The sequence below is a fragment of the Columba livia genome, chromosome 9, assembly GCF_036013475.1.
Source record: "Columba livia isolate bColLiv1 breed racing homer chromosome 9, bColLiv1.pat.W.v2, whole genome shotgun sequence".
NCBI lineage: Eukaryota > Metazoa > Chordata > Aves > Columbiformes > Columbidae > Columba > Columba livia.
This window is the reverse complement of record NC_088610.1, coordinates 2,226,319-2,241,141: the sequence shown is the minus strand read 5'-3', so window position 1 is coordinate 2,241,141 and position 14,823 is coordinate 2,226,319. Positions and strand designations below refer to the sequence as shown.

Genomic DNA, 14,823 nt, shown 5'->3' with positions numbered 1-14,823 from the left:
GTTGGGGAAAGGGGAGTTGCTTGGGAGGCTTGGGATATGAACAAGAAATAACTTAAAGAATTACTTCAGGAATATGGATCGGATTGTTACGACTTCAAAAAGTAAGAAGTCAGAGTTACTTACAGGTACAATTTTCACCTCTGAGTACTGAAAGGTGGAATTAGGTCATCAACAGAAGCAACTCAGATGTTTCCCTTTTAGGCTGTGACCTCGAGTTTACTTCTCAGGCTCTTGGTGGCAGAACCCTGCTCTGATGTTTAGATTGTAATTGTGCAGATGGTAACTCTGGTCACTTCTTCAATTCCAATAAAAATAACCAAAGATGCAGAAGGGAGTTTGGATGTTAATCTACTTTTTCACTGTTTTTGAGGTAGAGAATTAACCTTTCAGCTGAGCTTAGGGTAGCAGGGAGATCTAGAAAAATACCTTTAAAATATTAAAAGGACTAAAGTTAATCCGGTAGTATAAACTACTCCAGGTAGGATTTTTATTCCAAGTAGCAGCTGCCCTGTGTTTTAGGATGTTAGGGTTGGATGGGCTGACTTAGGAGTAGTTCTGTGGAGGGAAGAACAGTATTTGGAAACCAAAGGGAGAGCTTGGGAGAAGTTGAACCTGTTTCTTTCTCTCCCACTACTGGAAGTGGATTTGTGAGGCCTTTCAGCACAGGAGTGACGGTTGCTGGACGTGTGGAGCCTCGACCAGAGACGTACCTTGGTCTGTCTTCATGGGACTGTCTCTTCTGCTGGATCACAAGCATTCCCAGTAAGTTGTTTACTTTGTTTTGGTAGCGGGACAGGCTAGTCTGCCTCCAAAATCATTGTTTCTGGATAGTGTGGTAAGATACCAATCAATTTAAAAGGGTTTCAGGTAAAACGAAGTGCTGGCTGAGACAATTCAGCCTTGAGCAAGAGAACCTGATGATTTCTTTCAAGTATAAAGCAAAGAAATCTCTATATATTTAACAACTCCTATCATACAGTATGTTATATAAATTACCAAATTACTTTTGAATGCCTTCATATTGTAGACTCTTTGCCACTTGGAGCTATAAATGTTGCTTCAGCTCTGCATGGCACCGAATTCCTGGCAGGAGTGCTGGTCACAAGACTGGAAACAATTACCCAAGTCCTGCATCTGGATCAAATAGACTTTATGAAAGGAAACTTAGTAGCAGAAAATGTGTAAAGTTTACAAACTTTTCCTAGCAGTAAGTTTTGGCTACTGCCAAAGTAAACCTCAGAAGGCATGCAAAATTAATTGAAAGAGTTAATACTGCTTCCATACCTACAGAAAAATGACTGGAAGCTTAATTTCCATGAAGAAATTCCCATGTTTTGCTTGTAAATCCCTCGAAGTGAGGGTGCTGTGTTTATTCTGCTACTTTAGTGTGCTCCGAAACAACACTGAAAGCTACTATTATAATACTAGAAAACAGCAAATGCGGGAAGCTTTGAACACCAGCTATTGGTAAATGCGTCACACAAGTTTTCTAATTTGATAGGAAGTAGTCAGACTTCATATCAGCAATACCAGATCGTGGTATGAAGCAGGTATGTCATTCCTAAAACGGTAGTTTTTCAGGTTAAATATCACTTCATCTTGAATTCTTAGTTATGTACATAAAAATGATCTGGGTATAAACCAACATACGTTCTTACTCTAAACATTAGCTATTTATATTGTAAATTATTGTCCAAAGCTCCTGCGTTTGGTCTCCTGCCTCTGTAGCTTTTTCCTTAAATCTTGAGGGGAAAGGATTATAACTTTTTTTAAAAAAAAATCTGTGTTATGTAGTGCACATAACACTTCACAGTGCACAGGCTGGAGAGTTGGGTGGGGAATAACCTGGTGAATTTTAACAAGGGCAAGTGTAGAGTCCTGCATCTGGGCAGGAACAACCCCAGGTTCCAGTATAGGTTGGGGAATGACCTATTAGAGAGCAGTGTAGGGGAAAGGGACCTGGGGGTCCTGGTGGACAACTGGATGACCATGAGCCAGCACTGGGCCCTTGTGGCCAGGAAGCCAATGGTACCTGGGGTGGGTTAGAAGGGGGTGGTCAGTAGGTCAGAGAGGTTCTCCTGCCCCTCTGCTCTGCCCTGGGGAGACCACACCTGGAATATTGTGTCCAGTTCTGGGCCTCTCAGTTCCAGCAGGACAGGGAACTGCTGGAGAGGGTCCAGCATAGGGCAACGAAGATGCTGAAGGGAGTGGAGCATCTCCCGTGTGAGGAAAGGCTGAGGGAGCTGGGGCTCTTTAGTTTGGAGAAGAGGAGACTGAGGGGTGACCTTATTAATGTTTATAAATATATAAAGGGTGAGTGCCATGAGGATGGAGCCAGGTTCTTCTCGGTGGCAAACAATGATAGGACAAGGGGTAATGGGATCAAGCTGGAACACAAGAGGTTCCACTTAAATATGAGAAAAAACTTCTTCTCGGTGAGGGTGGCAGAGCCTGGCCCAGGCTGCCCAGGGGGTTGTGGAGTCTCCTTCTGTGCAGACATTCAAAACCCACCTGGACATGTTCCTGTGTGACCTCACCCAGGCGTTCCTGCTCCAGCACGGGGATTGGACTGGATGATCTTTTGACATCCCTTCCAATCCCAAACGTACTGTGATACTGTGATACCACAGGAACAGAATTACTCCTAGTAGTGCCTGTGCCGTTTGGACTCTTTCAGACACTGTGCTGTACCAGGAGGTCTCCGTTGTTGCAGTGTACTTAGTATAGATCCTGGAGTAAACTATCAGAGTGTTCCCATCCACCACCGGTCAAATTAGAGTATTGTTGAGCTGGAGACGTATCTTTCAAGAAACACCAGACAGATGTGTAGGTTTATGATCTTGGCGCAGGGAAGGGAGGGCAGTGGTGTGATACCATGGGCAGCTACAGACTCGTCTGAAAAATACGGTTATCTCAAATATATTGAAAGGAGAAGAGGAATTGATAACTATAGTAATTGGTTCGGCGTTAAGGCAAAAATTTGAGCTCTCTGTCACTCTTAAGTGGCTGGCTGTGTATCCAGGGAACTCTGCATGGCTGTCATGGGTAAAACTCTTGCCTGAGCAATATTGTAATAGTAAAATCTTACTCTGTTGTACTGTGTGATTCCTTTCTTACAAGCTTTTTTTCCCCACCCTTAACCATATGACAAATGTACCTCTTTCTCATTTAAGGTGTTTGGAATCTGTCACAGATTTGGACTCTTTCACTCACACCACACAACTCACCTTCCTTTTTCTATTACCTTTGACGAGGTGTTTATAATGAACCAAAGGTGTGCAGCCAGCAATTAGACTTTTGTGGGGGAGGCACAGCCTCAGTTAGCAGGTTGGGTGTATCGTGGACCTGAAGAAGGCTTTCCTCACCTAAAATACTGCATTTTCTCTGTCACTTGTTCTAATAATACATTCAGTTACAAACCTTGACCTGCTTACATGTTTATTTTGGCTGTATGATAGTTTCATTTTTTATCCACTGCGAGTTTGTGTGTTTTGCCACCTGATAGCTTTCTACAATTGCGTAAAAAGAAATCTGCATTTCTATATTTAATGGGGTGAACCTCCACGTTGCTTGATTTTTACTGAGACACAAATGATATCCATGTTGCTATTTATGTGTTGTTAGACTTATGGGATGCCTATTTTGCACTAGCTAAGCATCTTCAAAATGTAGTTCTTGTCGTAATTTTCATATATCACCTGATTTAAATTACAGAAACATCTTTTAGCAGGTTATTATTCGACCAGACCCTACGAATGCAGTTAGGGGGTGTCTCTTAAGCCAATGTTTTCAGAATGGCTCTGGCACTGTGGACTGGCAGCTGTGCAGATGGAACACTGGCCCATTGTCTTGGCCGTTGCAATTGCTGCCAGATGCAGAATTCTGCTACAAGATACTTATTCCCAGCATTTCATTTGCAAAGATTTGCCACTGTCATGCTGTTAATGTAACGCTAACAATGGAACATCCACGTGGTTGCAGCCTCTTCTGCAAATTGGGCAGAATAAACTGGATGAGAAGACCTGTATATCTGGCTTAATATTACCTTTTTCATGTTCAAACAGTAAATTATGTTTGAGATGATATTTGTGTAATAGAAAGTGGATTAGTGCTCTGTCACTGAATGCACACGTTATGTCCATCTCTTTTTATGAAATGTGCTCCCATATCTTGACATACTCACAGCAGGTGGTTTAGTAATGACCCATCAGGTATAATGACCCATTATATGGCACAATCCTCCAGGCAGTGGATGGGCTCTCTGAAAAACAAGTGCTTTTTGGGGTTAGTTTTCAGCTCGTTATTTGATAAGCCTGGTATGGGTAAGGTCTTGCTTTGAAGAAGGGTTTTGACAGAACAAACTACTTTTTAAAGCCTGGTGAGTTCAACTAAAACACTCTTCTGGCTTGAAAGGATTAAACTTAAAGGCAGTAGAAAGTAAAGGGGGAATTACACCAGTTTACCCCAAATTCCTATAAAATTAACAGTGTAAGATGTACTGATTATTTACATAGAAAGTGTGTGTGTTTTTAATCTTTCTCCCATGGCCAGCTTAGTAGCAAAAATAAGAATAAATTTATCCACTTACCTTCCATGGGGACTGTGTTAGTTAGTATATGCAGAGGCATGATCATAAAGAACATGTATTAGGAACTGTAATTAGTTTCAGGTAGTAAAAGTAATCAACAGCCGACTCTTTTTTGGTAGCAAAAATCAGCAACCCAGGGAGTTGCAAAATGTACATTTCCTTAGAAAACGTGTTTGGTTTGAGCAGGTTGCACTTAGATTGAGGCATTTACTGCCACCAGTAGAACTACGGGGATAGAAAGCACTATTATGTAAGACTAGTATTATACCTTCACACTCCATCAAGCTGGGATTGATCTTTTGTATTGTAAACTCTGTTCCTATCAGCTAAACAGTGATGGTTTATTTATTAAAGCTTGGAAGTTGTTTATTATTTGAAACATAATTCCTAATGTTTCCCAGATATTTGCAAAAGCTCCTCTAAAACCAATCTTAAGGCAGATGTTTAGGTAGCTTTTGAATAATGATGTATTAAGATTTACATTGCAACATTAAATTAATTACTCTCTTTCAAATTCACTGTAAAAGTAACATCTGAGAATAACTTTTATAGTTTTAGTTTATTGTAGTTTGATGAATTGTGAATAAATATAGAAAAATCTGGCGTATGAGAAAAGTCTACACAACATTGGGTACTTTACTGCTAAAATATTGAGATTTACCAGTGTCACAGGTGTCACTAAACCTCTGTCAGTTACCACCCATTAAATTTCTGCTGTAATTAGGGTTTTTGCTTAGCAAGAAGGTCAGCTATTCTTCATTATAATCACCCCATTTTAATGCATGGCAGTAGCAGTTCTGCTTCACTTCAAATAACTGTGTTCAGTAGCTAAAGCGGGTGAAATTGAACATTACCACTTGCATTTATTTATTTTTATTTCTGTGATTAGTTGGCAGATGTCAGAAGTTTTTCTGTCTCTTGGTTTCTCCTCAGGCTTCGACTAAGAATCAGTTTGCTGAGAGATTGGGTATGGTAATTGCAGAAAAGAAAACCCACCTGTCTACCAAGGTGCTTCCACTTTAATTTCATTAATCATTTGTGTTTAATTACTGATGATGATGCCATCAGGTGTGTCATTTCTGATTAGCAAATTCCCTCTTTTGTGCCATGGGTCTGTCCTTACCTTGAAAAATCCAGTCGAGTGTATGATACACAAACCCTCATTGCTTTAAGCTCCAGGTGGGTTTATAGTCGCTGCAGGGAGCAGAAGGAGAAGCGCCGTCCGTCCGTCTGTCCGTCCGCGGAGTTGCGGGACTCGATCCGTCAGCGTCGCTCGGGTTGCACCGTTTCGGGAGCAGCCGGGACTCGAACCCGCGGACGTGCCCGCCGAAGGGAAGCGCCTCCCGGAGCGGCCGTTAGCGGTTTGAACGCCCCGCCCCGCCGCCCGTTTACTTTCGAACGGCGCGGCCGTTGGTCCGCGCGCGCATGCGCGGGGTGCCGCGGGTGGCGGGGCGCGCGCCGGCGGTTTGAAGGTGGCGGCGGCCTCGGTGTGAGGAGCCTCCCGCTCCCCGTGAGGAGAACAGGGCAGCGGCCCCGGGAGACGCGGTGACGGCGGCCGGAGCGCCCAGGTAGGTGACGGGGTGGGTGGCTGTGGGAGCGGGGCGGCCGGTGTCCCGCCGGGAGGTGTTTTGTGTGAGGGCTCGGAGCTCGCAGGGCCCTTCTGAGGTGAAACCGGCCGGGCAGCGAGCGCGTTCCTCCAGTCAGCCCGGGGCTGCCGCAGCTCGTCCCGCTGCCACCGGGACACGTCTCGGTGCTGGGGTGGGGCTCAGGTGCCACATACCTGACCGCTTCCCTCACAGCGTCTGTCTGTAGTTTAACAAGCTTTTGGTGTTAGCGTCCATTCCTTCCTTTAGTTATTAATACAGGCGTGGTTCCTCGGTAGGAGCTGGCAAAGTGTCTGTGGGGCTGGGTGACAGGTAAAGTGGTTCTGTTCCTTTGAGCCTTAGACTGAGAGGAAAATAAATGCTCAAGACTACAAGTTTTGACAGAGTTTAAGAGATAAAGGGATGGAGAGCGAGTCTCAGCAACAGAGTCAGAGTATGGAAAGGATAAAGCAGTGTAGCTGGGGTTTGGGAGTGTGGTAACTTGTGTAAATTTATTGTGGTAAAAACGGAGAAATAAACTGAACAGCAGAGTCAGTTCTTTATTTTATCAGCACTGGGGAGCTCTGGGGATCATCCTCCATCAGTGCTCCACAGGCTGGATGCGCTTGTGTTGCTTATATTCATGTATTATATATGCATTACAATATTTGAAAATGTTGACATACACCTATACTAAGAAATAATTGATGATGTTAATTATAACTGTTTAGTTTCTTACTTCTAATACATCTATTAATTATTAGTTAAAGGTAAGCTAAGCACTCTGCTTCGAAACAATACGTTACTTAATCTTCCGTCTCCCTCTTGTCACGCAGAAGGATCTAAAACTTGAGAAATATCCCCTGGTTTTGCAGGTGGTCAGAAAGGTGTCCATTGGTTAAGGATGGGTACATCTTTTGTAACTTAATCACAGCGTACATTAATTTAGCAGCTTCTCCTCATGGTGGCAGAGAAGGAGCCAGGGGAGGGATATACAGGAGGGGACATGTCAGGTCAGCTTGACAGGGAGACCAGACAGACTTCTCAGCTGTGTTCATGTCCTTTCGGGTCATCGAAAAACAGTATAGAAGTCTGGGGTGGTGGTGCCAGAGTGGTGGCGGGAATAGGGACTGGGGCAGAACTTCCCTGGCTGGGAATTGCTGTGACTGGGCATGGGATATTTGTGGCAGAACAGCTGAAACGGGCTGGAACAGAAAGGTTTAAGGTCGAGCTGATTTCTGGTGCCAACCACCGAACCCAGCACCTGTGTAGCAAGCTCCATTCCTTTTGATGCACTGACAACTACCAAAGCTGCACCTCAGCCTTCTGGGTGTTTTTTTTGAGAAGTTCTGTCACCCTTTACCATGGAGGTGTCTTATAAATGGAAAACACTGCCCGTAATATCATTTAATCTCTTATTTTTGTACAACATAAACTTGAGCTTCTGTGCTAGTGCTACAGGACTTCAGAGACAACTGTGGGATGGGGAGATGGCATTTCTGATGTGATTTAGTGAAATGCGGTGTGGTATTGAAAAGTCGAGTGTTACAGTGTCCTTCAGGAGAGGGCAGATCTCATTTTCCTCCCTGGCAGCCCTTCGGAACTCTCTGGTTAGGCTGTCACAACCATTATCCCGCGCCAAATTCACCTTTTAAAATCCTTCAGAATAGAATGGGGTGTTTGAGCTTGCCACAGCTGCCTTTTGCTATAAAGCAGTTAGTTATCTACCTAAACATGCAGTATTCCAGATATAACTGTTTCTAAACAACATCTTGCTAATTAGCTGCCTGAGCAGTGTCCTGATTGCTAGGTGAGGAATGCAGCGTTATCAAGGAGTATTCGACTTTGATCTGCCTAACGGAAAGCTCTGGCAGATAAGCTGTAATCCAGATGTGCTGTATTACGTGTTTTCACCTTGTCTACAGTATCACTGATGAGAAGAGGATAAAATCACAGCTGCTTAGTGCACTTTCATTGCTAGATTTCTGAAGCTCACTCTGTTACTGGCACAATTACCCTTTTGAATTTTAAAATACCTTCTAGTTTGTAATTTGCTTATCCTGAGTGACTCACAATAAATATGTCTATACACACACATATTTGCTACCACAGTTGTTTGAAACATTTAAGGAAAAGCGTCTGCAGGAAAAGCATTTACCACCTTCCTGCTTTTTTCTTCAGCCCCCCCCACCGGAAAACTTTTTGCTTAACTCTGTGACGTTGGGTTTGGGTTTTTTTTGGTGGTGTTCCCGGCTTCTCTGTTTCTGATTTATTTCCACTGTTGTTCACATGGAGACTATTGCTGGATGAAACTGAATTTTAGGATTCCTACTTTTTGCTTCCGTGGCACAACTCTGGAGTAGTTATTGCTCAGCGGGCCTATAGCGAACATCAACATCAGTGTTCCAAATACTGTTTGGAAATTGGTGGATAATAAACTAAGTGCCGTTTCTCCTGGAGGTGTCTGGGAAGCTGCTGCTGGAGCAGGGACCCCCTCCTGCCCCGGCCCGGCTTTCCAGAGCTGCTTGCTACCTGAAAACCCCCGTCCCTTTATAAATTCTTCAGCTGCATGGGAAACAGAACGATACGTTTCTGTGACAGTTGGAATTTCTGTCCCTCTGCTTGGCGGCTGTGTGGGTTACGGCGTGAGCCAGGCCTCTGGGCTCGGACCTGGGCAGGCCCTGCCTGCCTAGGCCGGGGTTACTCCTGCACAGTTTAAGGTGATCCATAACAGACCTAAGAAAAGTTTTATAAAGTTGCTCCTTTGTTTTTGGGGTAGCAGCAACTACTTTGCAGTTAAAACAAATTTTTGAAGATAAATTGTATCTTTACATAGCACAAATAAGCCAGATGTGTCCTTTATAAAGAAAATTTCCCTCCTGAAAGAGGTCTTTTGAAGAAAACTGCAGCCCTAGTTTTAGGGAAAAATAGTGACTTTAAACAGGGTTTTTTTAAACTATATTAATTCCATATATATATACAAAATAAAACATTGAATGAGGGTACTTATTAAGGATTCTTTCTTTTCTAACCATGAGCAAAACCAACTTTTTTTAAGTAGAAGTGACATTCCCCAAATTCATAATAACTTGATATATATATGCTTGTGTGTATATATATATATATATATATATATATATATATATATATATATAAAACTTACAAATGTATTTCCTATGAGAATTAATTTAATTCTCAAAAAAAAATAATTTATCTAGATAGTGGAGTAGATTTGTTGTTCTGCTTCTTTTCATTGCTGGCACATTTCTGTAGGTTCAGTGTCTGGAACATCACTTACAAATGTGATTATTAACACATAGACCTAAAGATTATAGATTATAGACCTAAAGAACCTGCTCTTGCCACAGTGGCTGATCAGAAGAGCTGGAAACTAAAGGTCCGTGGCTCCCCAGTAAAAAGAGAAATACCACATGGTCTTCAGTAAGAGCAGTGCAGTACAGAAGCAAATTTAGTGTCAAAGTGTTGTCAATGTCTTTTGCAATGTCTGTGGTACTTGGTATTAATTCTCTTTGACTAGGAGAATACATTAGTTAATTATCAGTGCTAACACACGTTATCATTCTTCTTTTAAGGGGTTGTTCTTAAGAATTATGTCTCCCTTTAGTAGATTTTTTTTTTCAAATGTTGTTAAGGTCTTTTGAAAAAGTGGAGTTCAAATAAGTGAACCAATGCTTTGTATTAATTAACTGAAAAAAATGACCTAAATGTGTTAGATTTTTTTTTTAAACTGAATTAATTGCAATATGTTTTCAATATAAAGTTGACTTAATAACATACAAATACCTGCTTGAATTGAACTGGACCTTTTGGGTGACAGTCATTAGTTTGATTGTTTGTTTGGCATCTTTTGGTTGGTTGTGAGTTGGTTTGTTTTATTATTATTATTTGTCAGTCTGGTTTTATAAGGCAGAAGAGTCTGATCAGACTTGCAGAGTCAAACACTTTCGCTTTAGGGTTTGCAGCCCAGCTCAATAAATTGAGATAAGCCGCACTGATTTCTGGACCAGAACAGGTTTCCCTGCTCAGAGCTGATTTAACTCTCAAAGAACCAGAGTTGCAGTTATTTCCCCCCTGACATCCCTCAGCTCAGCTCTGTGCCTTTTGCAACAATACTGCTTCAGTTATTTATTGTAAATTGTTTATTAGTTAGTGAGGAATTTAAGCCTTTGTGGTTTTCGTTGTTTCAAATGCAATTAATTTTTTTGGTTTTCAAAGTAAAGTATCATTAACAATTCGGTTCCTTTTAGGTAAATTAACTTAATTGAAATGTGTTAATCTCAGTGTCAATGAGAAATGCTGATGGATGGATGCAAAAATGTGTTACTGCATTAAAAAGATGAGGAGGGCACATCTGACTAAAATAACCTCCTTAAACGCATCAGAGCTTGTTATTGTCCTGGCTGGATCAGAGGAAGGTTCAGTCGCACTTTGTGCAGCTGCGTTAGCCCAGCTGCGTGTTCTTGGTTTCAGATTTAGACCCTAAACTGAGAGTCTTTGCTACCAAATGCTTGGCCAGTTTCTTTTTGCAGGGTAGCAAAGTCTGTGGGGTCGACTAGAACGGGGCGACAGGAAAAATGTAACACAAAGACAGGGAAAGTTCATACTCATTTCCCTATTTTCTTACCAAAAGGAAAATCAGAATTATGATTTATTATGCAATCTGGCATAAGGCTTATTGTTACTTGTGACTTTACAGCGTGATTTCACTAAGCTGGCAAAAAAACCAAAGGCAACATTGCAAAGAATGGAAAACGAAAGGTTTTTAGTTATGTGCTTAAAGTAACCCAGGAATAGCCCCACAAGTCTAAATAGTGTTAGTGGTGGCATATTTAGGGGCCATTGAGTCAGACTCTCATTTGTGCCACAACCTAGAGACAGCTTTTAGGAAATGTGGCTGCCTGATACTCTAATGACCATTTATATTACTAAGGTAACATTTCAGAAGAGTTAGGGGAGCGGAGAAAAGTTTCTGTACTTTTTGTTTTATTTTTATGTTGAAGATGTTACTCCTAGTGGGAGAAAGATGGTAATCCTTAGGTTATTTAGAAACGTTAGTTCTAACTTTCATCCCTCTCTTCTACAGTTTCCCCACTGTAAAAAATATCCAGTAGCAGATTGCTGTTTTCCCTCGCTTTTGAAGGCAGACGTTGGATATATCTAGTCAACTTTAATCATAAGTGCAGGTCATAATTTGCTGAAATCTTTGAACCATTGCTCACTTTCATTCCCTTTTTGTCTTTTTCTTTTTCCTCTTAGCAATGAACCGCCATTGTAGGTTAGTGTACCGGTCATTAAATGTCATGGTGAGGTGCTTAGGTTAATAAAACTATTTAAAATGTGTTGATTGTACAAAGAGATTAAACTGTTTTTTCTTTTTGATCTTCTTTTGTAGGACATGCATCACTTTGAGGAAGAATTAACGTGTTCCATTTGCTATAGCATATTTGAAGATCCCCGCGTTCTGCCCTGTTCCCACACGTTCTGTAGGAATTGTCTGGAAGGCGTTATTCATCTCTCGAGCAACTTTTCCATTTGGAGACCCCTGAGAGTTCCTCTCAAGTGTCCTACGTGTAGGAGTATTGTTGAAATTCCCACCTCTGGTATCGAATCGTTGCCTATTAACTTTGCGTTGAAAGCGATTATTGAAAAATACCAACAGGAGGATCCCTCTGATGTTGCCACCTGCAGTGAACACTACAGGCAACCGCTGAACGTTTACTGCGTTTTGGATAAAAAGCTGGTGTGTGGCCATTGCCTGACCATAGGAAAACACAACGGGCACCCCATAGATGACCTGCAAAGCGCCTTCCTGAAGGAAAAGGTGACTTCTGGAAAACTTGTGGAGCAGCTGACGGATAAACACTGGACTGATGTGTGTCTGCTTATGGAAAAGCTGAAAGAACAGAAGTCCCAGTGTGAAAACGTCGTTCAGGATGATAAAAAAGCAGTGGTACAGTATTTTAAGAAGCTTAGTGACACCTTGGAGCACAAAAAACAAGCTCTGCTGACTGCACTAGATGAAGTTAACACTCACATTTTGGAGGAATATGAACCTCTCATTGAGAAGTTGAAAAAAATAAGGGAACAACAGCTGGAATTAATGTCACTGAATACATGTATTCAAAAAGAAGAGTCCCCGCTTGCTTTTCTCGAGAAGGTGGATGATCTGCGTCAACGTATAAAAGCTTTGAAACAGCAGCAGCTGCCGGATGTTAAACCTATGGAGGTTTATCCGAGGATTGAGCACCTGTTGAAAGATGTGTGGTCTAAAACTGAAATCAGGCAGATCAACAAGATCCTCACTCCAAAAATAAAACTGATTCCAAAAAGGAAGTTACACAACCAAGGCAGCGGAAAGGAAGGGAGAGAATCTCAAGAACAACACCAGGATGTATATGCTTTCACAGTCCCGCTTCTTTTTTTTATCATCATCGTGGTAACTGTGTTTTCCTTTCACAAACCAGTATTTGCACTTGATATAAAAGCTACTTCCGCTTACTTTTCAGAGTTTTTGCTGCTTATTTATCAAGATTTCTGCACCTATTTGCAGAATATGGAGGATGTGCTGTCCCATAAATTTAATTTACTGATCGAGTTTTTCAGGAGAATTGTTTCTCGTTGACTGTATCAACAATTGGATTAAAAGCTAGTGTAGGAATCCCCAGGATTTTTTGTTTCATTTTCTACTTCAAAGCTGGACTGCTAAAGTTCAACCCTTTTCCTTCCTATTTCCATATCCTTCTGTTTTCTGTATTGTATAGATTTGCTCTTATGTAACTCTTAGTTAACTGGGAAGATTAACAAGATTCTGCTCAATGTGGTATGGTAGGTGTGTTTGTTTAAACTGGAGCTACCCAGAAATGTCTGCACACAAAGAGTGTAATCAGTTTATTAATTGTAATTTGGAAGCCTATTTGTCAAAACACCTCAAATATCAACTGACTTTCTTTATCTTTTTGGTATTTTGTGTTTTATTGACCTCTCTCTCAATGTATTTTAACCAATACACCTGTGGCCTTTAAATCATATATTCATGGCCCTGTGTTTTCGTTTGTTCCTGGTTAGTAGTGGATGACATCACTTCATTTTTTGAATAACGTGTTTCAAATGGTTCTCTCCTGTTACAGAGCAGTAGCTGTAGGGTTTCTGGGGAAGTATTGCATAATTTTTTTAGCACTAGCTGTGCACAAATCAGGTGTTTGTTTAGTCTGGCTGGGAGCTCTCACTGCTGACTACAATGAGCCCTGACTATTTGCTGAATTATTTAATGTGTAGTGAAAACAGAGACATACTGTAGTAAGTGGCAAAACTCACACTGAAGTCAGTGGTATAAGGATTTCCAGTGTCAAGAGCTGTTAAAACAACTTGATGGTGAATGTAAATGTAAATTTATATTTACCTTTTCAGCACAGAGATCTTGACCTTGTTACAGATCACTAACACTGTTCACTACTGGTGTGATGCTCCAGTCTGAACTGCGCTGGGGAGTGAAATCCCCATTGAACGCCGGTTTTGTTCCCCAGTTACTAACAGGCTGGTTGCAGTGAGTACTGGGACAGCCTTGGGGAGCTGCAGGTACGATAGCAGAACACAGGTGAGCTTACAGTTCAATAAAGCACCAAATATGACTATTTGCTATATGTACTTGTACTTGACTTGATAAAAACAATAGCATATTCTAGCAGAGCAGCATTTCCTGGCTGGTTTTATCTTTTTTTTTATTTGTATGTAGTATTGTTTTATTTTTAACTAAGATTAAACAATGATTAATCCTGAGGCCAACCTTTAGCTACTCGGTATTTTAAACCCTTGTGTGAACCAAAACGTGCCTGTTACTACCAGCAGGCACTAGCGGGGCCCTGCAAAATACCTGTTGCTGCCAGACTGCAGTGAGAGCTGAGAGCAAGGGCAGGCCTCGGATGTGATGCTGACACCTTCCTAAATGAAGAAATTAATAACATTATTGATATCTTAATATTGCCATATTGATAAACACCGGGCAGTGTCTTACGCCCTGTTAGAAGGCCGTCACTTGGCACGTAAGGCTCTCCAAACCTGGTGCCAGTGTCTATCCGCTAACACACGAGGCTCTTTTATTTTTACTTTCCTTTTTATTTTTCTGACTTTTAAAAACTATTAGAGTTTATATATACCTGTAGTCTTGAAAAATAAAATGGCATTATAAAATGTCTTTACCACTGATTGAAATGTTTAGTACTTGTACTTATAATGCACTCTATATTTTAATAAACTTGCATACAAATAAAATATATTCTTACAGTAGGCTTGGCTAACACCTTGGTTTCTTTACGGCACAGAACCTTCCCTGTGATGCTGCACAGCGCTGAGCCGGGGCTGAACTGGTGAGAGCACACGGAGCAGCATGTCTCCCAAAAGCAGGCACTGCACTCCCTTACCTTGCCGCTTCATTTTCTTCCAAGTGCCCCATTGTTTTGCGGCAGGAACTTCAGGAGGATTCTCTGAAGTGACACAGCATGAGGTGGGTCACTGGGGATTGTGGTTTTTCACACTGCCCACCACAGGCCTGGTTGATTTTTCTGGGCATTTTTTTAGATACTTTTTTACTCGGTCTATATAAGATTTATATAGACTGCATGATGAGAAAGACTA

The 14,823-nt window shown here is 41.5% G+C and overlaps 1 protein-coding gene across 2 annotated transcripts; it reads left to right on the top strand.

Moving 5' to 3' along the window:
- The first annotated feature begins 446 nt into the window (after positions 1 to 446).
- TRIM59 (tripartite motif containing 59) lies at positions 447 to 14,475 on the top strand. Of its 2 annotated transcripts, none has more exons than XM_065073449.1 (2): positions 447 to 762; positions 11,585 to 14,475. In XM_065073449.1, the coding sequence occupies exon 2, from the start codon at positions 11,588 to 11,590 to the stop codon at positions 12,812 to 12,814; it is 1,227 nt and encodes a 408-aa protein (XP_064929521.1). In that variant the 5' UTR covers positions 447 to 762; positions 11,585 to 11,587; the 3' UTR covers positions 12,815 to 14,475. The 2 variants fall into 2 exon arrangements, with proteins under 2 accessions (XP_064929521.1, XP_064929520.1); XM_065073448.1 differs by lacking the exon at positions 447 to 762 and adding an exon at positions 5,981 to 6,156.
- The last annotated feature ends 348 nt before the right edge of the window (positions 14,476 to 14,823 follow it).